The 25,732-nt window shown below is 30.9% G+C and overlaps 4 protein-coding genes across 5 annotated transcripts; 1 reads left to right on the top strand and 3 right to left on the bottom strand.

Moving 5' to 3' along the window:
• Nucleotides 2,168-4,001, bottom strand: LOC109334271 (probable small nuclear ribonucleoprotein G). The gene is made up of 4 exons (XM_019569942.1): nucleotides 3,855-4,001; nucleotides 3,744-3,766; nucleotides 2,738-2,859; nucleotides 2,168-2,592 (listed from the first exon to the last, which is right to left on the bottom strand). The coding sequence occupies exons 1-4, from the start codon at nucleotides 3,887-3,889 to the stop codon at nucleotides 2,533-2,535; spliced, it is 240 nt and encodes a 79-aa protein (XP_019425487.1). The 5' UTR covers nucleotides 3,890-4,001; the 3' UTR covers nucleotides 2,168-2,532.
• LOC109333737 (beta-fructofuranosidase, insoluble isoenzyme 1-like) lies at nucleotides 8,374-12,098 on the top strand. The gene is made up of 8 exons (XM_019569299.1): nucleotides 8,374-8,628; nucleotides 9,240-9,248; nucleotides 9,350-9,597; nucleotides 9,824-10,438; nucleotides 10,552-10,710; nucleotides 10,930-11,168; nucleotides 11,492-11,582; nucleotides 11,677-12,098. The coding sequence occupies exons 1-8, from the start codon at nucleotides 8,442-8,444 to the stop codon at nucleotides 11,854-11,856; spliced, it is 1,728 nt and encodes a 575-aa protein (XP_019424844.1). The 5' UTR covers nucleotides 8,374-8,441; the 3' UTR covers nucleotides 11,857-12,098.
• On the bottom strand, nucleotides 12,518-13,535 carry LOC109333810 (ubiquitin-60S ribosomal protein L40-like). Its single transcript, XM_019569384.1, has 3 exons — nucleotides 13,188-13,535; nucleotides 12,808-12,874; nucleotides 12,518-12,712 (listed from the first exon to the last, which is right to left on the bottom strand). Exons 1-3 carry the CDS (start codon nucleotides 13,478-13,480, stop codon nucleotides 12,686-12,688), a joined length of 387 nt encoding a protein of 128 aa, XP_019424929.1. The 5' UTR covers nucleotides 13,481-13,535; the 3' UTR covers nucleotides 12,518-12,685.
• Nucleotides 20,127-24,167, bottom strand: LOC109334381 (protein ABHD11). Of its 2 annotated transcripts, XM_019570131.1 has the most exons (5): nucleotides 23,622-24,167; nucleotides 21,678-21,784; nucleotides 20,902-21,042; nucleotides 20,466-20,753; nucleotides 20,127-20,433 (listed from the first exon to the last, which is right to left on the bottom strand). In XM_019570131.1, the coding sequence occupies exons 1-4, from the start codon at nucleotides 24,123-24,125 to the stop codon at nucleotides 20,504-20,506; spliced, it is 1,002 nt and encodes a 333-aa protein (XP_019425676.1). In that variant the 5' UTR covers nucleotides 24,126-24,167; the 3' UTR covers nucleotides 20,127-20,433; nucleotides 20,466-20,503. The 2 variants fall into 2 exon arrangements, with proteins under 2 accessions (XP_019425676.1, XP_019425675.1); XM_019570130.1 differs by having other exon boundaries at nucleotides 20,127-20,753.

Below are 25,732 nucleotides of genomic sequence, written 5' to 3'. Positions count from 1 at the left end.
TTTAAAACATAATATTTTCTAAAAATGAAACATTTTCAACAACAACTCATCAACATCACAAACTTTCAAGAATAAAATACAATTTTTTCCTAAACACATTAAAGGTTCCTTTGATGTCAAAATCATCACCTTTAAACATATTCAAATACTAACAATAATTTCTAATATTTCCAAACAAATAGCTCATCTAACCTTGTCCAAAGATATAGGTTTTCCATCTAAGAACAAGGAAGAAATTCCAAGATTTATAAAAGTCAAAAACTACGTAAAAGTTCATATGATTTTATTATCACCCCATTTAGTTATGCCTTCATAAAATACTTAAAGAACAAATATAAACTCTACTTTATGAACAACATAATAAAAGCTCATAATTTTCTATGAAGTATGAGAAGAAGATGAAGAAGAGAAAATAAAAGACTATACATTAGTTTGTATATGGAATTCAGTGTAAAAATGAGAGAATGGAGTGATGTATTTATAGGAGAGTCTCACCATCGTTAAATCAGAAAATTTAATGCAAAGTAAGTAGATTTATACTAGCATAAGTGATGTGTCTAATGGTGGTGGAGTGAGAGGATTTGTAGAGTGATTTAGGGGCTTTTGGAAGCTTTTGCATTACTTGTGTAACAAGTAAGTGGCTCATGAAATGATGACTTCCAACTTTATTGATATGATGTAATTTCCCGATAAACGTCGTGTCCGAACATTTTCGGATAATTTCGTCCGGAAATATACAATCTCCCGATTTAGGACATTCATCCGAAACATCGAAACTTGAATTTTGAGGTGAAAAATATCCAGAGATGAGTTATGGATAAATTTGGCATCTATTCTAACTAGAAATAATATTTCGAAGTCAACGGCGAAATCGTAATTCGATTCCGAGTTAAGGAACTCAAAAACTGGGCGAAAAATCGATAAAACGACCTGAAATCGTCTCGGAAACTTTTATTCTCCAAAAATCTTGAAAAAATAGGGAAAGCAAGAAAATTATAATACAAGACTAAAACTCAACAGAGGTTTAGCCTAAAACATTACTGATTAATTTCTATAATTGATCCATTAATATTAATTACTTAATTAAAAGTGTCGTGAAAAACATGGTATTACAGAAAATATGTCATTTTGGCGACTTCTTGTATAATAGGTTCACTTAAAATTTCAAACAATTTTATTTTTTTAAAAGAAAAACCATTTAGTTGAGTTTGATTCAACATAACTTTAATTCAAAACATATATTATTTATATCCACATATTTATTCATTAAGTTCATATCTGTAACCAATTTCAGAAGTCTTTTAGGTTGTTATTAATTAGATCACTTATTTTGTGACCCAAAATAAATAGTTGATATAATTGTATTAAATATATGATGCACACCTTAATTAAAAATTATGAATTAAAAATTATGAATTTCTAACAATTAGGAACTAATTGTGAAGTGTCCATGCTTCCTTGCCTGGCATGACTACTTGTAGCAAGAGAAAATTCACTTATCCTTAATTTGGTTGAAGGGAGCTTGAAGGAAAAGAAGATAAAAAGATAGAAAATGAGAAGAATTTAACATCTTTACTCATTTAATTGCAAGAAGAAACAAAGAAGATGGAGAAAATTATGATGGATCCCGTGCAAATTGTTTTCTCCACATGTGTGAAGAAAGTAAGAAGGAAGACATCAAACTACAAAAAAATGATCAAACTACACGTTGTTTTCACACTATTACATATACTTTAGGGAGAAGATGGATAATAATTGCTCATTATTGTAAATGTAGTTATCATTTTAATTTGAAAAGAGTTTAAATAATATAAATCTAATGACTTAGCTTTTAAAATAATAAATTAAATTTAGAAAGAATTTTCCTTATTAGTCCAATAAGATAATCTAATGGGGTATATACCTATCCATTCAACAAAAAATTACACCTCTTTCTCTTTTATTTCTCTCTTAAACCGACGAACTCTAATTCTCCTATATTTCTCACCTCTTTCACTTCACTCTCATTCTTTCTTTCTATCTTCTCATCAGTCATCATCTACACTAAACTCTAAACCAAAGAAAACATTAGTGTAACAAATACTTTCCCTTTATTTTGAGATTGTTTAATAGCAGTGTTAATCTGTTGCCCGTTGGGTAATAAAAGAATGAGTGACCACAGATCTTCACTCATTCAAATGAACCACAGCCAAAAATTATGTCAATGACAAATATGATTCCTTAACCAAAAACATGTTTAAACTATAATATAGCTCAAATAACATCACATTTAGAGTAACAGAAAAAGATGAGAATAAATTCTACTAAAAAGGGTAATATAAACATCATTTTAACTAGCCAAGTCAAAGGATCCCACTAGTACCCTAGAGGTATGCCACCCTAAAAACAAGCTCGAAAAGGGAAGCAAAAGTTAGTGGCTAGCATGACTCTCTTAAGGTCCACAATTACATTTTGTTCTCAATAGCTAAATTGTTCAAGTACACACTGGGCTGAACACTGGAAACTTACTTATAAATGATTACGGAAAATATGTCATGTCCTGTTCACCGGTTCAAGTGCCTCAACGGTGACCACACTATTTCCTCTGATTACCTGCAATAATTAGGGTAAATTTATCAACTTAAAAACGATATGCAAACTCTAAGATGTTTTTATTTTTACCACAAAAGAAGCAAACTTTAACTGCTATATCTTGAGCATAGAAATTAAGAAGATAATGTCAGGAACTAGGACTCACCACCATCCCTATATCAGTTTTCTCAGTGCCATTCACTTCCACAGTGTTGTCAACAACTAAATTCATAAACTGATCAAAACCCCGGAGAGTACCCACAATCATCCGATTTGCATTCAGCTTGACTGCAAAGACATTCACAAACCAAGTATTTCAGTATAATTTCCCTCCATAATGCTTGTTTTCAGACATGAAGCCCTATTAGCTGGTAGGTTTAAGCCATGCGTGCATAGATGCATGAAAACTACAACAGACAAGCAGAATTAAAAACAAAATAACAGACACAACACATCCCTGATCACTGTTTGACACAATAAGGTAAATCTCAGTAGACATGTCAGCATAGAACGAAGCACAAGATATGGGTCCTATTCTATGTTTGGTGTATTCATAAAAGTTCAAATAAAAAAATGTGAGGAAGATGATTGTACTCATTGTAGTGATTTTTGGAAGAATACATTAATCATAGCACAACACCGAGAAACACAATCCCAGCTTTGGTGTATTCTACAAATAGAGCAAAACATCACAATAGATTGATAGGTAGAACATTATGCCTTCACTGAAAGTGTTAGAGCCTAAGAGAACAAAGAGGAAGATTTTATTTTATATTGTTCCCTCTTGTTCTGTCCACACAACAAAGGCTACCTAAGTAATGAATGTAATGATACTCATAAATATTCTCAAGCATAAATTCAAAGCTTAAGTGGTTAAGCCTAATATGAGATAACCATTATCCAGTAAAAACATAGAAGCTTGAGCTACCAAAGACATTGAATGAAAACCAAAGACAAACATACCTATTACTAAAATATTTTCAGTTCCAAATAAAAAAAATACCCACTACTAACAAATACATTTTCCTACACTAGCTCACAATTTTCAATAGATGTAAACAAAATCAGCAAGGTAAGTCCTCAAATTCAGTTTTGGTTAACAAAAACAAGATTAATAAACAAAACAATAGCAACATCCAGATTACAGAAATAATAAAAAGAATGAAACTTACTCTGAAGCTTCTTGTCCATATACCTACAGCGTAAAAAAACATAATTCTACATTAGCGATTATGATGAATGCAGAAAATGAAACAAGAGTAAAAGTGGGAAGCGATTCTTACTTCTTCAAATCCGGAGGCTGCCCTGACCTACTCATAGTGAAGATATCAGAGATGATCCGATTACGCAGAATGAAGAAGATGATGATTTGTTATTCGTGAGTTCAAAAATCTCGAATTCGATTGAAACCCTAACTATGGTTCTCGACGATGTAAAAGTAACAAGCCCATTAAACTACCGGGTTCAAAGGCCCATTAGAATCATAGCCCATAATCCAAAGGACAACACTAGGGCTGTAGAAGTTGGGTTGGATTTTTTTTTTTTTGTGCATTTTAGTGACAGAACTAAACAAAAATATATGGTTTGGTTCTACTCAATTCACCTCGAATTTAACTGTAATTGCCAAACTGAACTGCTTTTGAATGGTTCGGTTTGGTTTGGTTCTATGGTTTTTTCAATTACTTTTTTATAATAAAAAATTGTATCAATTGAAAGTTTAAAATGTATTACAAAAAATATTGTTTATCTATAAAAAAAACATTATTATTGTTATTATAAAAAATTATGAATTATATATAAATGTGTAAAAAATTGAAACTCATAATTGCTTGTTGGTAATATATATAACAATTATAAAATTGATGGATAAAAAATTACATATAATAATACAGTTCACAATTAGTAACATATATAACAATACAATTAAGGATTAGTAATATATATATCAATTAGTAAAAATATATAATAGTTATATTTATAACCTTAGTACAATTACTAACACATATAACAATACATGTATAACAATATATTATATATGATAGTTTCAAATTCAATACCACAAAAGTTGAAAAATATGTTCTAAATCATCAAGACAAAATGAAACAATTTAGTAACTAATAATATATATATATATATATATAATATTAACTTAATAAAAATTTAGTAACATATATAACACTACAATTCACACAAAAATTTATAATTTAAGCTAAAAAATTGTTTGAAGAATTTAAATAATAATAAAACATCATTCTCTAGTATCTATTTCTTTAATTTGTTGTTCGGTTCCAACAATTCCTATATTTCTAAAACCATAAATTGAACTAACCATAAATGGTTCTTTGAAAGAAAGAACCGAACCGATCCGCGAAACTGAACTGAATCACATTTTGTGATTTGGTTCGGTTCCATTATTTTCGCAGTTTACTCATAATACCTAAAGTGTCACATATCATAAGATATAAATAAATAGAAGTGGAAAAATAATAAGACTATTTTTTTCAAAAGTTGCACGTGAAATAAATAAATAGAATTATTAACATTTCAGATTATATAAAGATATTCCTTCTCAATCAATTATAATTTTAGAAAAACAAAACCTAAATTGCGATTGGTGTTAAAGTAGGACGATAGTCAAATCTCAAATAAATATATTGTAATAATTATTAACATTATAACTTATTGGTATATTTTACATTTATTTCAATAATATTTAAAAATAAATATGTATATCTATAGGTTTTGGCTGATTGTAGTTTTTGAGTTTCTACATTAACCGTGATTTTTTGTACATCACTCGCAATTTTCCGAAATTTCATTAAAATAGCAACTCATGGTATTGTAGAACATTACCATATCTTCTGAAAATAGCAACCCATCTTTTCGCAAATCTTGTGAAAGTGAGTGCTTTTACAAACATGGCCACAAGAAAAATCTTGAAAGTTCTACGTGGAATAGAATTATCATACATACATTCATTCAAAATTGGTTGACAAATAAGTATTTATTAATTATTTTGCAAATAGTTTTTAGTTAAGGACAAAGTTGACAAAGGGAACTTTTTTTGGAAAGTAATTTGGTGTTTAATCCCATTAGTATGATAGTTATAGAAAATAAAATAGTAATTTGTTAGAGATGTATCTATGATGATGGTATAGTTATAGCTGAATGGAAATCGAAGAGTGACATAAATAATTGTTTGTGTAATTTTTTGTATGATTAGTATATTATTCATTATTTGTGTGAAAAACTTGTTGATAATATAAAATTTGTTATACTATATAAAATATTTTATCTTGTTTACTTATATCCGAATTTAAATCATTTAAACATAGATTTATTCTCCTCTCCCCTGATTATTTATCTTTTTTTTTTACATGTCTATTTCTCATTATTGCAACCATTAATTCCTCTTCTCCCATTATAACAAAACCTCTACCATGTGTAAAAATTTAGATGTCTCACGTATGTTGTGTGTCATTTTTTACATCACTATTCATTATTTCATTTCTTTGTCATACCTTTGTTGGTTTAATTTCATTACTTCATTACCATATCCACAGAAAAAAATAGCATATGCTTTGGCAAGGAAAAGACACATTTTGTGTGTGTATTCTAGACAATCTATTTTCTTTGAATATACTTTCATTTGCAATCAGGTTTTCTTTTATTTTATTTGCTCCAAGTTGTTTTTTGGGGTACTATAATGGTAATATTAAAAATGCATGTCATATAAACAATTCATTAATTATATCATATAAAAATCTAATTATGGAAATATATACTAAATTCGAAAATTTTAAAGATAATGAGTAAACATTAAATAAAAGAATCTCGCTACATCAATGAATAATTAATAAGTTATTTTTTTGCTTATTTTAGCAATTGATTTTTTTGTAATTACTCATTAATTAGTAAAAATTAATGATCTCCTAAAAAGATAATTCAATAAATGATTAAATGGTAAAAAAAATCACTTTGTGTATCCTTGAATAAAATCAACTTTTATTGTGATTATTTGGCAACTCATAAAAATTCTTTTTTTTCTTCTTTGTAAATAATTAGAATTATGATTAACAAAAATTAGAACATTTTTTAAATAAGTAAAATATGACAACATTATTATAAGCACTTTTCAAAAATAAAATAAATTTAGGAATTAATCAAAGATAGAGAGAAAGTCATATTTGGGGTTTCTTTCTTTTCAACTCATCTTAGAGATGTCACCCTACACTACCTTTTTCACTCAATTAGTTCCCCAAAATCCAAAATAAGTCATTTTCAATTAAATTAACAATTAATTAAAACTTTTTTTTTCATAAACATAAAAAAAAAATATTTTCATTAATAAAATTTATCAACCATATAAAGGATTGGGGAATGGTCATTATGGGGGATTCTTTCCCTCAACTCATCATTCGGAATGGTCGCGCTATGCTGCTTCATTCCCTAATTAAAGTATTAAACCAACAAACATTTTTCTACTTAAAAAACTATGTAGCCTTGATTTCCTATCTATAATAGAAATACGTAGGATCAAAGTTCATCTTGTCAGACACAATAAAAAATAAGTAAAATTTTCCTTCCAAATAATTAATTAAATAACCAAATAAGTTTAAAGATATAATAAAGTCATAATTTAATGAGGGGTACCGCCCAAGGTGGACATGTAGGGTGTAACACCTTCCATATCCTGTAACCGACTCACAAACATGATCTCAAAAATCCAAAGCCCAACATGATTGGGGTTAGTAAAATTTTCTACATTTTTTACCATAAAATTTAGTGACAACTCTAATAAAGTCGTGTAGCTGAAAATCAGGGCAGAACAACTTTATTGATGGGTGTGAGACTTTATACCTAAAGATACGTAATACATGCTAAAGATGATGAATATTATCATCATATATATGGCCAAGGTTTTTCATTTCAAATCATCAAAAATAATATAAATAACTAGATTGGAAGCGTATCTTAATGTATTAATTGAGAATATGGTGAATTAACTTTATATCATCTTTCATCATATATCCAATCAACTTCATATCATTTATATTTGTATCTAAATGCATGTTTATAGTAAAACATGTATGTTCTTTGACCTTCCAATTGTAGATCACTTTTAGCCTTAATTGTTTATTGTGGTTCATATGGTCTACAATTGGGACAATAACCCTTTATTTATGAAGTGCATATCCTTCCATAAAAAGTGACGTTACTTCATTTTCATATTTCAATTTTGTCCATCATATAAAAGAAATAAGACTTTTGGTATCTACACAATAATTTTTATGACAATTGTGTCTAGAACCTAATTAAAATAATTACCATAAATAGATTTAAAGATTACATATGTAACCTAAAATTCTCACATTGAGTAAATGTGGCAAATATGTATCAGTATAAAGCTTTAAGATATTCTTGGAGACGAAAACTAAAAACCTTTAATAAAGTTAAGATAACTAATTTCAATTTATCTACATTAAAAAATCTTAATATTTACATACTATATATATACACTCTTTTCCAACCCTACTCATCACCATTAATTATGTATAGTAACTAAATTAATAATGATCAATTTGCCTAACAAGTACTCCCATTGGAATCGCGCAAACAATGAATCAAAAATTACTACATTTTTGGGGTTTATCCAAAATAGTATTATTTTTTTCTTCTTCTTTTTTTAAACTTTACCTCTCTCCTTTGAATAGTTGAATCTAACTCTATAAATATGCCAATGAATACATCATACTCTTCGTACTTTCTATTTTCCCATTCATTTTTTTTCTTTCCCTTTGAAATAAGACAAGGTCACGCAAATCCTGTTTGTTTTATTTTATGCTGTTTATTGACTTATTATTCTAATAATGGGCTTCCAAAATTACTTAACCATTTTTTTAGTGCTTTTCTTTTCCCTTAGTGTGATACTAATAAACAATGAAGTTGAAGGGTTTCATGAAATATACCCACATCTTCAATCTGTTTCAGCGATTTCCGTGAACGATCAACACAGAACTGCATACCATTTTCAACCTCCTAGGAATTGGATGAACGGTTTGTGAATGTTCTTAATTTCTCGTTTATATAATTTTTACATGTGATCCTAGCATTTTGATAACAATTTATTTCTATTTTTAGTAGTTTTTATGATTTTAAAACATGCATAGTTGTTTTTAACGTTTGAGTTCTCAATCATGTATAATGAGGGAAAATGTAAATCTAGTAATCCTAGGTTATTATCTATATATAAAAATTGGTATTATTGCGCATATCACTTTCTTCAATATTTTTACATTTTTCTGGTAACAAGTTCAATAATTTAGTATATCTTTCTGATAGCGTGCATGCATATTTTCCCATGTTGTATAAGTAATACTGCAATGGGGTGAATGAGTATAATAAAAGAGTAGTAATATCTTCATGATATATATCTGCATGCATGCCTCCAATGCTAGGACTTTTCTTTCGTCGGCATCAACCATGTTAAACTCCTACATTTGTGAAATATTTTATGTCAAATAATGCACATCGATTAAACTCATATTTGTATACATGTTTTCTGACTTTTCATAGTCTATTGATGAATGATATTATGCTAACTTTATTTGCTTCTATTCCTTCCATGTTGCTCAAATATAATAAATGGACACATCAATCACATGCAGATCCAAATGGTGAGTGGAATTAAACTTTCATGTTTTTCTTTTCACTAACATACCATTCATATACATATTTGTATTTTAACATCTTATGTTGGTAAATTTTAACCAAACAGGTCCCATCTATTACAATGGATACTACCATCTCTTTTACCAATATAACCCAAACGGGTCAGTGTGGGGTAACATTGTGTGGGCTCATTCGGTATCAAAGGATCTTGTCAACTGGAAAGCACTTGAGCATGCCATTTACCCGTCCAAAACCTTTGACAAGTTCGGGTGTTGGTCCGGATCGACAACCGTGGTCCCGGGTAAAGGACCAGTGATCCTCTACACCGGAATTGTCGATGATAAAAACACTCAGGTATATAAATATACATGGTCTATTCAACAAAATTTTATGCTAAAACAATTTACATATTTTATTACTCAACTTAGAAAACATTAGGTTAAGTATTTACTCAATAGTATTCTAAAATAAGTATAATGGAGTTTAATTTCATAAACTTCGCTAACAAAACTTATTGAGATAAGTTATAAAAAGCATGAAAATTTCATAACTATTTTTATAAGCTACTTATCGAAATTAGGTACAATGTTATGCTGAGCCTGAAGATCCATCCGACCCACTCCTCGTAAAATGGAAAAAACCTGACGATATCAACCCGATTGTGATTGCTGACCAAGGAGTGAACGGTAGTGCTTTTCGTGATCCTACAACAGCATGGTGGAGCACGGACGGACAGTGGAGGATGTTGGTTGGTAGTAGAAAGAAGCATAGAGGAATTTCCTATTTGTATAAGAGCAAGGACTTTATAAAGTGGGTTAAGGCAAAACACCCTATTCATTCAAAACCAAAGACTGGTATGTGGGAGTGCCCTGATTTTTTCCCAGTTGCCTTGGAAGGCAAAGAAGGGTTGGACACAGGTATGTTGGGAAATAATGTTAGGCATGTCCTAAAGAATAGCCTTGACATGACCAGGTTTGATTACTATACATTAGGAACATATACTCCTGACATGGATAAATATGTGCCTGACAACACTTCAGAAGATGGTTGGAATGGCCTTAGATATGATTATGGTAACTTTTATGCTTCAAAGTCATTCTTTGATCCTAGCAAGAATAGAAGGATCTTGTGGGGTTGGGCAAATGAGTCTGATTCCAAGGAAGATGATGTTAATAAAGGATGGGCAGGAATTCAGGTATCTTATGCATGCCTTTAATTTAATTTCTATGTTTTAAAGATGGTATCAAACAATTCATCTTAAATTGGTTGTAGGAAATTAAATATGTATGTTTATGATAAAATCTTCAGGCAATTCCAAGGACCATTTGGCTTGATCCATCTAAGAGACAATTGGTTTTATGGCCCATTGAAGAATTAAACAATCTTAGGGGGAAAGAAGTTAAGATGAACAATCAAAAACTTAATAAAGGAGATTATGTTGAAGTAAAAGGAATTACTGCACCTCAGGTCAGTTTCTTAAATATGCCAATGATTTGAAGTATAGAGATTAACATTTATGCAATACTCTGTGTCATACATCGTTCATTTGTATTACTTTTGTTTAAGAAACAATAATGATTAACATATGAATGATAGAAGATGTGATGATAGAGTAAAAGATACTCATATTATCAATGCATACATATTAAATTCTTGATAATATATGATATAATTATATCATTGCAGGCTGATGTGGAAGCTACCTTTTCATTTTCAAGCTTGGACAAGGCAGAGGCATTTGATCCAAGTTGGGTGAATGCACAGGATCTTTGTGCCCAAAAGGGTTCAAAGCTTCAAGGTGGAGTTGGACCCTTTGGGCTTCTCACTCTGGCTTCACAAGATCTTCAGGAGTTTACTCCTGTATTTTTTAGAATTTTCAAAGCTGCAACCAAGCATGTGGTTCTCATGTGCTCTGATGCAACAAGGTTTGTATCTAATTAACCCACAACACAATCATTTATGTGTTGTTTTAAAAAATGTTGCTTCTGTTTTAATGAAAATAAATAAGTCACGTCTGTTAGAACTGTTACAAATTTATATTTTCAACTTTCATAGATAAGTTGTGACATATTGTAGAAGAGCACCATATGCCTATAAACTAATATCTAAGTTTTGTCATTTTTTCAAATGGGTCAAACACTGCCTGGTTTTTTTACAAGGACTTTATGTGTATATAAGAATTTTACTAGGACTTCCAGTTTATGTTTCTCTCATCACTTGATTGAAATCCCTTTTCTTTTCTGAACAGTTCCTCAATTAAGATCAATTTATACAAACCATCATTTGCTGGTTTTCTAGATGTGGATTTATCCACTGGTAAAATTCCCCTTAGGAGTTTGGTATGTGCATTTACCCTTCTTCCATTCACTATTCACATAATAAATATGCAATCTAAAATGACTACACTAATTGTTAATGTTGAATATATGGCAGATCGATCACTCTGTAGTGGAGAGTTTTGGAGCAGGAGGGAAAACAAACATCTTGTCTAGAGTATATCCAGCCCTAGCTATAGGAAATGAAGCTCATTTGTTTGTGTTCAACAATGGCACTGAGCCAATCACAGTGGAGAACCTTCAAGCATGGAGCATGGGAAAAGCTGATATACAATGAACAACACAGGTAGTCTATGCAGCCAAAAAAACCCTGAAAAGCTTCTTTATAAACTACATTACTACTAGCCATTTTAGCTTTGTATTTCTGAGATTGCCATAGGCATCTAGAACCTGTACTTTGCAGCTTATGAGTTTGATGGACATAATCCATACTGATGCATAGGTTCGCTTGAATTTCACTTTTGTAATATATTTCTGTACAAACTATATATTTGGAATAATGATTATCTTATATTTACCAAAACCTAAGGATTTGCCATAGGCACTAACATTGGTGTCTTACTTGCCCAGAACGTACTATTAAAGGAGACATTAAACTAGGACACCAGTTCCTCACAAAGGAAACTATTCATTGTGATAACTAAAATCATAACCTTGATCACTAAAACTAAGATATTTGTTTACTTTACTTTTAATCACCACACAGATTAGTTAAGCTCCACTTAATGATTCTTCTATTCAAGAATTTAATCCTTTGCCCATTGCAGAAAAAAGTAGTAGCATTGGTACCAGTCATATAGTTAAAATTATACCATTCACATCCTAGAATGTTCAGGGTGTAAGCAAAATCAATTCCACAATAAACTAAAAATGCAAGGACTTTCATCTCAAGCAATTTAACATTCTTGTAATTTTGGCATAGAACCCGTTACTCAAAGAATAACGTCATCATTCAAATATAATTGATTGATTACTAACAAAATGTAAGGGACAAAACAGTTTACACATTACTCAAAAACAAAAGTTAAAATCAGCAGCAACGGTGTGTAAATCAAAAGTGTCTTCGATGCAACATCAAAAACAAAAATAAAAATATCAACTAGAATTTACTTGATCTTCTTCTTCGGCCTCAACTGCAAAAGTTACAAAACAATGTTTTGAGCTCCTGGCACAGTAGTAAGTATACAGGATAAAATTTACAAGAATGAACATAATTATCTAAACTGACCTGATTGCTATGGCCACACTTCTTCTTCCTGCAGTTCACAGCCCTTGGATGAAGACGAGCATAGCATCTAACAAACAAGGAAAAAGAAACTTCAGTTATTCAAAACAGCCGAATACTCCCACCAAGTGAGGTGTGGGGAAGATAGTCAAAACCATAAGTGAAATATCTCACTGAATCTAAAACCCTAAAATGTAAAATGCACCAACTTAGAAAATCAACTGCGAGTAAAATAAACCACAGTTGACAAAGTTAAAGATGGATATTAATATAGGGACCAAGTATAACCAAAATAGCACTTCAAAAAAAGCTAATAAGGCTAAGTAATAGTCCCATTATAACAAATCAAAAACAAATAACACAATAAGAAAAAAGAACCATACTTTCTGCAAATAGTTTTATCTTGATTATACTTTCGAGCCAAAGCCATCAATGAAGGTTCAATAATTCCACCACGGAGCCTAAGAACAAGATGAAGAGTAGATTCCTTTTGAATATTGTAATCAGCTAGGGTTCTTCCATCTTCAAGTTGTTTACCAGCGAAAATCAAACGTTGTTGATCTGGTGGAACTCCTTCTTTATCTTGGATCTTGGCTTTCACATTGTCGATTGTGTCACTGCTTTCAACTTCTAGGGTTATTGTTTTACCCGTTAGGGTTTTCACGAAGATCTGCATTTTTTTGAGATGATGCTGCTGTGAAGATTGCGTTGTGGTGTGTTTTTATACTTCAATGTTTCTAGGGTTTTAGATGAACTATGGGATACTATAACATTGGATTTGGACCCTAAAATCTATTTGGGCCTTGGTTTCAAATTGAATAACTAGCAGTATACCCATGGTACATGTGTGATTTCGTGTTGGTTTTGAAAAATATATTTAAAATTACAATTAAGTAAAAAACTCAAGTTGTTAGTTAAATATAAATATGTATTAGTTTAAATACAATATAAATATTAAAGTTGTAGCACTTGTATGAGTTGAAACAACAAATTGTCACGTAAATCTTAACTAAGGTACTCACATGCTCCATTTTTACTAATGTCTCCTATAATCAAATTTAAATAATGTGCACCACAAGGAGATCAAAATATAGATGGAAACTTCTCACTTAACATAGCCTATGCGGCTTTATAATTTGCGGCATTGTCAGTAACCAAGTGTACAACATTGGTTACTCCGATAAACTCAACTAACTCAATAAACAAATTACAAAGTGTTCTAGCATCTTTAACAACATCATACCTTTTTCTTCATTTCATGCAACAAATTAGATCTAATGGCATAATAACAGGACCTTTATAATCAGGACCAATTGTAGCAATTGCATCTATCATAGGTTGATAGTAAACAAAATTTCAATAGTTGAACAAGATGCAACAATCATAAAAGAATCGAGCAACTGCTAAATGAGCCTTATGAATAGGATCCTTACCTAAAAAGCCCATTCTAATTGAAGGTTGAGCTCCTACCGTAGTTCTTGGAGCAAAGCCCAAAGTGTTTGTCTTACCCTTGACTTTAGTTGGTATTGGCGGATTCACATTTCTTTCAAGTTGTGTAACATTTTCCTCATCTAAATCTTCTTCCCTTCGAATTTGATTAGTTCCCCGTTTTCTACTACCACTAACTTGATTCAAGTGTTCCTTTAATTGATGTTTAACTTCAAAAGGGACTGAAAGACAAGGTAGAACATCTCATTTTTCTTCAGTAAGATGTTGTTTAATTCGATGTATTCCTTCACCCTTGTAACACTTTGAACAATACAAACATTTTATACTTTTCTTTCCATCAACATCTTGCACTAATTGACAATGGTCTCATGTTGGGTCAGATTTTGCTCTAACAGATTAAGTAGTCGGAGTTACTACTTGAGTTGTATTTGGAGAACTTGCAGATGATGATATATCTGAAATGATAATCATTTACCAAATTAACATAAACAATACGCTATGACATTTTTAACTTAAGCACTCTGAATTATATATTTCTTTATAGCATGCAAGCATTTAAATAATTCACATGTACTGCCACTCCAAATCATATATATGTTTGTTTGCAGAAATAATTGAAAACTGGAACCTCTTAATTATATATTTCTTTATCATAATGTTATATTAATCAAATAAAATATAAGATGGTTCAAAGTTTTAGTCTAAAAAGTAATTGAATAAAAAGTTAAAGACCACCTAAACTAATGTTCCTGCAATGTGAACCACCTAAACTAATGGTTCAAAGTTTTAGTCTAAAAAAGATAAAATAGCAACGTGAACCTAAACAGTGAAGGAAGAACATGAACCTAAACAACAATGTGAACCTAAAGTAATGTTCCTGCTTCCTATTAAAAGTGAGATGCAGAAGGTGAACCTAAACAATGAAGGAAGAAGGTGAAAAACCTACAGATGATGAAGGAAGAAGACAACAAAGTTAGAAGGTGAAGGAAGAAGACATCAACGTGAAGTATGAGATGACAGTGAAGAAGAAGACGGCGACGTGAAGAAGATGACGATGGTGTAGGATGAAGACGACAATGGTGAAGAAGAAGACCGCGACGGTGAAGGGTGGCGGCTAGATTTGAGACTGAGTTCTCTACTTTTTTACTAATGCAAGGTAAGTGTGTACTGTGTAGGGCCTAGTTTCTAATTTTTATTTTATTTCATATAGTTGCCCGGTTTAACCAATCGGGTTATTCCAGTTTTACCCGGTCTAACCCGGTTGGACCGATTTTTCCACAAGCCAACACGGTTTGGAATGGCATCCCGATTTTATGGGTGTATGGGAACGTCTATGCAGGCGGGTAACGGTTGGACCCGTCAGATCGTCGGCTCCGATCCCAATAACACTGCTTTAAACAACATATATACAAAATAAGAACAAATATACAATGATGAAGATTGAGTAGCGGAATACAGAAGCCGTCATATTAGGTTTAAACAAAATGAAAATTGACGAATGAAACATTGGATTGTAGACATTGAAGAGAAGATGAGAGAAATATGAAATGAAAGGGAAGAAGATGGAGATATGAAATGATAATGGAAGGAGAAGTAATTCACATGTGAAAAGGGATTCAATCCTCTTTTTTGTGAGATATAATTTCTTCAAATAATAAAAACAAATGAGCCTATTAATCATTAGAATTAAAATGTGCAATATATAAAAAGGGAAGATACAATGTTGAAAGGTATATATGATTAACATAGACATGTTTTGGAGGGAAGGTTTTGATTCAGAGATTAACACATGCCATGAGGGACTTGAGAGATTGACACATGTCATGATAGACATTTTTTTGTTATATAGGTAATAATAGATACTTGGAGTTTCAATAAAAATACTATTAAAAAAAGATGTTATGATTCTTGGAAAGACTTAGAGTGTGTTTGCTTTAGTTATTTTCTGTTTTTATTGGATAAAATGTGTTTGTATTATTGCTTTTATTTTATATTTTAAAAAATATGAGCTTCATTTTTGGAAATTTTGAAAATGAAAAAATTGTCATTTTCAATAATAAGGAAATTACATTTTCTTGAAAATTTTAACTTTTTTTGCTCCAATCAGTTTGATACTTTTTTGATGTATTAATTTTTTCATTTTATTACAAATTTTTTGATATTTTTGAAACTCAATGGATATTTATATTTTAATTTTCAATTATACCCTTATTTATTATTCATCCTTTCATCACATTTTTTCTTCATTTCTTTTTTAATCTAGTTTTCAATGTGCATTAAATTTGACAATTTAATCAAATTGTATCAAAATTTTATATATTTAATAATTTCTTAAATCATGTGTATACCCTTAAATATCAAAATATGCAAAGTAAAGGGGGTATATTTTTTAATTACTCTATCAACTAATTAACAAAATCCAAAATTCAATCGATGAACGTGTCCATCATCCATACCACCACACGTATTCATAATACAATTTATTTCTTTATCACTCAACATAACAATTTTTATTTACCTCTCATATGATATTGGTGAAATAATTCGACCATGGGTATGATAATATTTGTTTTTGGGATGAAAATTGGTGTCTCTTGAAGTTATTGTAACCTTAGTTAAATAATAAACACTTATATGTTAGTATTTTATTTTAACTTTAGTTTTTTTGGAGAATATATCTACAACTGCATAATGTTTATTATGATCTTTCCCACATCTTTTTGGTAGCTAATGATTAACTCCAACAATTAAAGTTGTTCAACATGTTGATAACATAATATTTGTTGAAATTATTGGTTTGATTAGTTTAGTGATTAAAATTTAGAATTGAATTAATTGCAAGAGTGTCATGAATTATGAAGGTTAGAGTGAGTGGTTTTGAAAATGAAAATGAAGATAACAAATATGTGTTTTAGACGCGACGGTGAAGGGTGGCGGCTAGATTTGAGACTGAGTTCTCTACTTTTTTACTAATGCAAGGTAAGTGTGTACTGTGTAGGGCCTAGTTTCTAATTTTTATTTTATTTCATATAGTTGCCCGGTTTAACCAATCGGGTTATTCCAGTTTTACCCGGTCTAACCCGGTTGGACCGATTTTTCCACAAGCCAACACGGTTTGGAATGGCATCCCGATTTTATGGGTGTATGGGAACGTCTATGCAGGCGGGTAACGGTTGGACCCGTCAGATCGTCGGCTCCGATCCCAATAACACTGCTTTAAACAACATATATACAAAATAAGAACAAATATACAATGATGAAGATTGAGTAGCGGAATACAGAAGCCGTCATATTAGGTTTAAACAAAATGAAAATTGACGAATGAAACATTGGATTGTAGACATTGAAGAGAAGATGAGAGAAATATGAAATGAAAGGGAAGAAGATGGAGATATGAAATGATAATGGAAGGAGAAGTAATTCACATGTGAAAAGGGATTCAATCCTCTTTTTTGTGAGATATAATTTCTTCAAATAATAAAAACAAATGAGCCTATTAATCATTAGAATTAAAATGTGCAATATATAAAAAGGGAAGATACAATGTTGAAAGGTATATATGATTAACATAGACATGTTTTGGAGGGAAGGTTTTGATTCAGAGATTAACACATGCCATGAGGGACTTGAGAGATTGACACATGTCATGATAGACATTTTTTTGTTATATAGGTAATAATAGATACTTGGAGTTTCAATAAAAATACTATTAAAAAAAGATGTTATGATTCTTGGAAAGACTTAGAGTGTGTTTGCTTTAGTTATTTTCTGTTTTTATTGGATAAAATGTGTTTGTATTATTGCTTTTATTTTATATTTTAAAAAATATGAGCTTCATTTTTGGAAATTTTGAAAATGAAAAAATTGTCATTTTCAATAATAAGGAAATTACATTTTCTTGAAAATTTTAACTTTTTTTGCTCCAATCAGTTTGATACTTTTTTGATGTATTAATTTTTTCATTTTATTACAAATTTTTTGATATTTTTGAAACTCAATGGATATTTATATTTTAATTTTCAATTATACCCTTATTTATTATTCATCCTTTCATCACATTTTTTCTTCATTTCTTTTTTAATCTAGTTTTCAATGTGCATTAAATTTGACAATTTAATCAAATTGTATCAAAATTTTATATATTTAATAATTTCTTAAATCATGTGTATACCCTTAAATATCAAAATATGCAAAGTAAAGGGGGTATATTTTTTAATTACTCTATCAACTAATTAACAAAATCCAAAATTCAATCGATGAACGTGTCCATCATCCATACCACCACACGTATTCATAATACAATTTATTTCTTTATCACTCAACATAACAATTTTTATTTACCTCTCATATGATATTGGTGAAATAATTCGACCATGGGTATGATAATATTTGTTTTTGGGATGAAAATTGGTGTCTCTTGAAGTTATTGTAACCTTAGTTAAATAATAAACACTTATATGTTAGTATTTTATTTTAACTTTAGTTTTTTTGGAGAATATATCTACAACTGCATAATGTTTATTATGATCTTTCCCACATCTTTTTGGTAGCTAATGATTAACTCCAACAATTAAAGTTGTTCAACATGTTGATAACATAATATTTGTTGAAATTATTGGTTTGATTAGTTTAGTGATTAAAATTTAGAATTGAATTAATTGCAAGAGTGTCATGAATTATGAAGGTTAGAGTGAGTGGTTTTGAAAATGAAAATGAAGATAACAAATATGTGTTTTAGAAAATGAAAACATGAAAATAAAAATTGTTTTTTGAAAATGAAAATAGGAAATACAAAACATTTCTTAAAACGAAAGACTTAGAATTGATAAAGACTTGGAAATTAATGTTAAAGGAAAAGAAAATTCAAGAAAAACTATAAGCACTTAGACAATAATGTTTTGTCAATCGACATTATTTATAATAAAGCATTATTCGATCCATGTGGCCGAATCACCAGGATAATAGTGTAATTGATGTTGGTTTGGAAAATTCATAAAAAAATAAAACAAATGTTTTCTGGTGAATTTTTGAGCATGTGAATAGTTTGCTTAACTTTAGTTTTATAATCTTCACTAAGTGGTAATTAGACACAATTCTTTTGCTTCCAATATATTTTTGCTTCCAAAACACAATTAGAAAAGAATTTTCCGCACATGTTTTCTCTAACAAAATCTGAGGAAACTTTTGTTAGTAAGAATGTTTTTACATTTCTAGTAACCTCGACTTAAAAATTGTAAAATTCTCAAGTTTGACATAAGATTAAAAAAGATGTGAAGAAAAATAACATAACTAATTGAATAAGAATGCTAGGGATGATATCTTTCTTATCATTATGGCCAATCTTAATTTATAAGAGAGCTCTTCTAAAAATATTACAATGAAACTTTTACAAGTTAAATGCATAATCCAAAAGATTAGTTTATTAGATAAGAAATAGATAAGAAAGTATCATTATTTAAATATCACATTCAACTTACATTTTACAAAATGTGGGACTTGTTATATACTCCCCTTTATGAACCAATGTCCACAACAAATTTCATTCTCTAGACATTATCATAGTGATCACATTTTTCTCTTTTGGCAGCTTCGTTCAACATTTGACTTAATTTAACCCATATGTCACTGTTTCTGTAGCCCAACTTCTCAATAAAAATATTTATTGTTAAGACTTAAGCATAATATAATAATAGGAGACCTCATTCCAAAAACTAAGCAACTAGGTGAGAGACATTTAGTGATTTAGGTGGGAGACATTGCTTGCTTTAGATACCTTCTTATATATTACTTCCTTGGCAAGCAGTTTTACACTATAAATATAGTCTAGACTCTAGAGAGAGTGAAACTCAGAAATGAAAGGAAAACTAATTTGCATCTAAAATAGTATAAACTTCTTGTCATTTATTTCTCAAACCAACTGCAGAATGTGCAGCATTCAAAAAAATACAGAGGATCTTGATCCCCACCATAGGAACTTTTTAACATCATGCAATGCTCAAGCACTGAAGAAGGAACAATAACTATATTCTATCAAGATATTCTTTATGATCATTCAAAAAAAATACAAATAGCCTCTAATGTCAATGAAGATTTCATTCCAGACCACCGAGATAATTAATTATGTAATTTCTAATTTACACCAATGGGACTGTCCAGCCTCTTCTGGTTATTGTTAAGAATTTATACTCTGGACAGAACAAATTTTGTACCATGAATAGATTAACACCCCTTAGTCCAACTAAAAGATGAACTAAAGGGATGCTATCTTGGGAGCCACAATCTCAAGAAGTCCTTTTGGGTTGTCCACATGAACCCAATGACCAGCATTTGGAAGAACACTAAGTGAAACCTTTCCAACAGAATCAGGTCCTACCTGACTGGCAAGTTTTTGGATCCGCTGAATTGTATTTTCGTCCCATCTGTCACTTTTTTCAGCACGCACAATAACTATTTCCATACCTTTGGGAGGGTTCTCCAATAGATTCCAATAGGACTTTTCCCTACAGGATTTTAACATTCAGGGTTATTACTTTTGTGTTACTGGGGAAGATCACAGAAAAAACCAAAGAAAAATATTGAAGAGGTATATATTTTACTGTTTATCAGACATTCATTTTTATTCAACAGAAGTTAATGTGATTCATTTACCCGTAAGAATCGAACATCGCCTTTGCAGCTTGAAGATCAAAAACCCATGTCTCATGATTACCATCTTTCTTAAGGTTGGTGCCTATCCAGTCTGATAATGCCTTAGAGTAACCGAGACCCATGAGATGACTCACAAGCCACCTGAAATAAGGGTCAAAGTACATTTAAGTACAACCAGAGAAGATTCATATAATTTGTGATGCAATGAAGTGTAAAATTATGATAGGCCATAGTAACATGGTAAATGCAGCGCAATTCCAAGAAGACGTCATTTGATCTAGACTTCTAGAAATTCATTGCAGACATTAGATAATCAGTCAGATCATAGAATGATCAAAAGAAAATGAAGAAAGAACCTATAAATGTCTGCTTTCTTTCCTGATATAACAACTTTAGTTTCTTACTTCAAACATCTCATTTATACTATGTAAACTTCCACAATGAATCACACACAACGTCATTACTTCAAGATGAGTTTCATTTAGATTAAAGACTAACAAGAAGATCGTATACATGAAACAAATGAAAAATTAAAAACTCTCGCTCCGAAGCCTGCATGACTCTTAGGAAGGCGCAAAAACAGATTCCTACATATTGTTTAGTGTGTACTCATATTTCTTGTCCTCCAAAAATGTGATTGATGGAAACAACATATACCAGGATACAACTTCATGCTAAAAACCTACACCTCCACCTTAATATATTAACAATGATTACTGGCATATTGACAAGCTTACTACATGGAAGATAAAAACTTCAGGGAGAGAGAGTCTCACTTGCGAGATGGGATTTGTGAAGGTAAACTTTGCAAGGTCGCTAAAACATTCCGAACTTCATCACTTTGGCTGTTCACCGCTCCAGGGACAGAATCCAATACCCAGATCTGTTCTTCAGCATGGGTAAAAGGAGAAAATTCTTATGAACAATGAACTGGTACTGTACTATCCAGAAGTGGAATTAAAAAAGGGCAATCCGGTGAACAAGGCTCCCACCGAGTGGGATCGTGGATAGATATACGCAACATTATCCCCGCATTCCTTTAAGAAGAGAGATTGTTTTTAGGATATGAATTTCTGACCTTTTAGTCACTAAGCAGTAACTTTATTGTTGCACCGAGGTTCACCCTCTCAGGAAGCGAAATAAGTGATTAAATACTTAAGTGCAGTAAACTTGACACTTGTATGTAGCGATTAACAGACATGAGACATTAGGCATGTGCTAAAAATAATTCAATTTAAAATGTTACTAAAAATGATGACTGAAAAATCAAAATACAATATCATGGAAAACCTGAGAAGTGGGAAGAAAATGGAAACTATACTTTGGATATTGTATCTTTCTTAAAGCTTAATGTGCTCTAGTGTGTAACTTGAACTATTATTGATTGGACCACGCAGATATATATATATATATATATGACTTCATCTGCCACATTTGAAAATAACGCACAACTATATCAATTGATTCCATTTCATTCATGAGGATACCTGGGTGGCATGCAGAACAAGTTTACTATGGTTTCGTTTACTTTTGATTGGATTGGTTAGACACGATATTTCTAAACCGTTAACAACGTTAATCAAGTTAAGTGTCTCCTTCTTCATGCCAGACTATCTATTTATTAAATTGATCTATGTTGATGGGAGGTAGATTAAATTCTTTTAATCTGTAACTTCAGTATAACACACTGATTGAAGTTTTAGAAAGTGTACAGAAAGGACAGGGAAATTTCAAAATGCAAATTCCAACAGAGTGAGAACCCGTAATAGGCCAGCAGATCCAATAATGTGCACAGCTATCGTTTCTTATATAAATAAAAAGTTAAGTATTAGCTGGCAATGTTACTCTTAAAAGTTAAAACCAATTAACATGAGAAATACAGAACCGAAGTTTATGGACCCTACATAAATAAAGGGAGGTCCTGCTATAACTTATTGGACATAACTTAAGTGTAGTTCCTTGATTACTTGTAGTTTTGTTTTCCAACAAAATATAACATGTGTAATACACAACTGTTACACATGTTATGGTTTTATTGATGAGTTGTCACATTTTTAATGAAGAAGAGCACCAAGCTTAGGGAGGTTTGGAAGAGCATATTTTAGCTTATGATAACAACTTATGAAAATAGTTTACAACCTTTCTATAAGTTCATTTTAGCTTATGCCAACAAGCTTGTTAAAATATGTTTTTTTAGCTTATTTCAAATTAGTCTATTGAATAAGTGCTCAATTAAACTATTTAAACAAAGGCACCTTAAACTTTAAATTTGTCCTAAATTTTTATTTGCTCTCCCAATTCTCTCAAGTAAGACAGGATACAGCTCATGCTCATTTCACAAGAATTGCAGATTTACAGTCATAAAGGAATACTAAATAACATGTTTTACCACACACACTTAAGTCGATATGGACCAGTATTAATTCGAAATATTGTTTTTGACTAATTGAACTATTTGTTGGACCGAGCTTCCAATGACCGGCGAGTTCCATTATTACTAGGCACGAGAAGAGTGAAGAGCCAAAACACCATATCTTGAACCAAAACCTTAAGGCAATGGTTCCAGGGTTCTTTTCAACTTATAAACTCTTTCACTCCTACTCCTCCTGATATCAAATGTGAGATTTCACACTTGTATAAACCCAGCACTATTAAATTTGAATAGAACTAACTATTATAAGAGAATAGAAGAGAAAAGTGTGATAATGAAGAAGAAAAACCTGTTTAGGCAAGACAACAGAATCTCCATATTGACCTTGGCTACAACTCTGAGCAAATTGTAGAGCCACTTTTCCACCCATCGAATGCCCTATAACAACCTCAGGCCAACGCCAACCTTCTTCCTTCACCAATTCCGCCAAATCCTTCGCCGCATTATCCAAATCATGCGGCGGATTCAGTTTCCTCTCCGCCGATCTCCCGTGATTCCTCATATCCAACATCACCGTCCTCCAATTCGAAGAGGCGGAGGAATCGGAGAGAGTGGAGAGAAGGTTGCGAGAGAAAGATCTCCAGTTTCTGGCAGATCCGAGAAATCCATGGATGATTACGGCGGTTGAAGTGTGAGGTTTGTCGGGGTTGGATTTGAGTTCTTCGTATGCTATGGTTTCGAGAGACCGAGTTGAAGTGGTGGTTGCGCCACCGAGTTGTGTGAGTGAGTTGAGGGAACGAGTTAGGAGATTGAAGGCAGTGGTTCTGTTTCTGAGTGTAAGAGCTACCGCCATTTTTTCTGGTTTTTTTGCTGACCGGTCTACGGTATGAAGATTTATAGAACTATTATATTTTGACCATTTATTTATTTTCATAAAATTAAACTATGGTCGTTAAATGAGTGTTATATGTTTGATTTCCCTTTAGTAAGATTTTGGATTTGAGTTTTATGGATGAAAAAAACATCTGTTAAGAAAGTTAGTCTCTCATAACCTGTAGATATTCCTAACTCAGACAGGATTGCATCCACTATGATGATACACGTTGCAAACAAAAAAAACACTCCTTTAACTATATGAAGATTAAATTTTTGTGCTAAAAAACAATTAATTACTAACTTGCTCCCACTGTTTCTTCTCCATGACTAGTTAACAATAATAACAAAATTAAATTCTGGTTGGGTTAAAGTTAATATTATGATTGTGTTTTCTACAGACAAAATAATAATATATAGTATTAATTCATTAGAAGTTATAATCACATATTTAAAATGGATTAGTTTCTTATTTATATATATAAAGATATTCTTAGTATCAAAAAGGATAATCTTTCTCAAGGCCAACAAAATAACAAGAGATGGAAGTAAAAACTATAAAGTCAAACTAGAAAAATCAATTTAATTTTTTAATATATACCGAATTTGAAAAATAATCAAATGCTCAAATCACAATATTAGGACAAAGCATAATGGGCTAAAAAGGTGGGCATGATCTTTCTTTTGGATCTATTAGTTAGTTGATTTTTTTAGGTTAATAGAATGAAAATATATGTATGAGCGGGATGAAATATATATATATATATATATATGAATGAGATGATTATAAGTCTTCTATTTGTCTTTTTTCTCATCTAAAAACAAACTTGTAAAAAGACAATAATAGGTTATTTGTAAATTGAATTTTGTAGAGGAATAAAATGAGATGAAGACTTTATCTTTTTTTCCTTCAAAACGAAATTTACAAAAAAAACTCTAAGTTTTTAATACTTCTTTCACCCTCAAAACTCTAGTCCTCTAAACCTATTTAGTTAGAAGAGGCCTAAACTCTACATAGCCGGTGAACATAGATAAAAAATTAAGTTAAACTTGAGAAATTTTGATTTTCTGATCTTGTATAAAATTGTAAAATCTTGTACATACAACCCGGCAATAATCTACTATGGATCATCTTACCATACCATATTATTATAGTGGGTAATCTTACTTCACTGACAATCTCCTTTTTCTTTTTTTGCTCAGCAACATAAATAAACTTGCATTAAGAAAGTATAAGGGTGCTAACCCATTCAACAATCAATAATAATACAAGAAAACAGATCCAGTCACCGAGAAGCAAACTTTACATTCATTATTCCTACTACAATAGAAAACCATCCATTATCTTACTTTGCTGATAATTTCCTTTGATGGATTATGGTGTCTAAATGTATTAGAGATTCTTGATGAACAATAAAGAATGAGAAATGTGTTATTGAATTGAATTAAATTCCAAAGTTACCCTAACAAAATTAACTAACCGACTAACAAAAGCTCAACTATTTTAACATTCTTCCGCAAGCTGAAATGTATCAAGCATTCCAAGCTTGAAATAATTGTGTTGAATACGATGATATACTCTAATAC

This window comes from Lupinus angustifolius, chromosome LG19 (assembly GCF_001865875.1).
Source record: "Lupinus angustifolius cultivar Tanjil chromosome LG19, LupAngTanjil_v1.0, whole genome shotgun sequence".
NCBI classification, from domain to species: Eukaryota; Viridiplantae; Streptophyta; class Magnoliopsida; order Fabales; family Fabaceae; genus Lupinus; species Lupinus angustifolius.
Note: the sequence above shows the minus strand (reverse complement) of the source record. Positions and strands in the feature narration are given on the sequence as shown.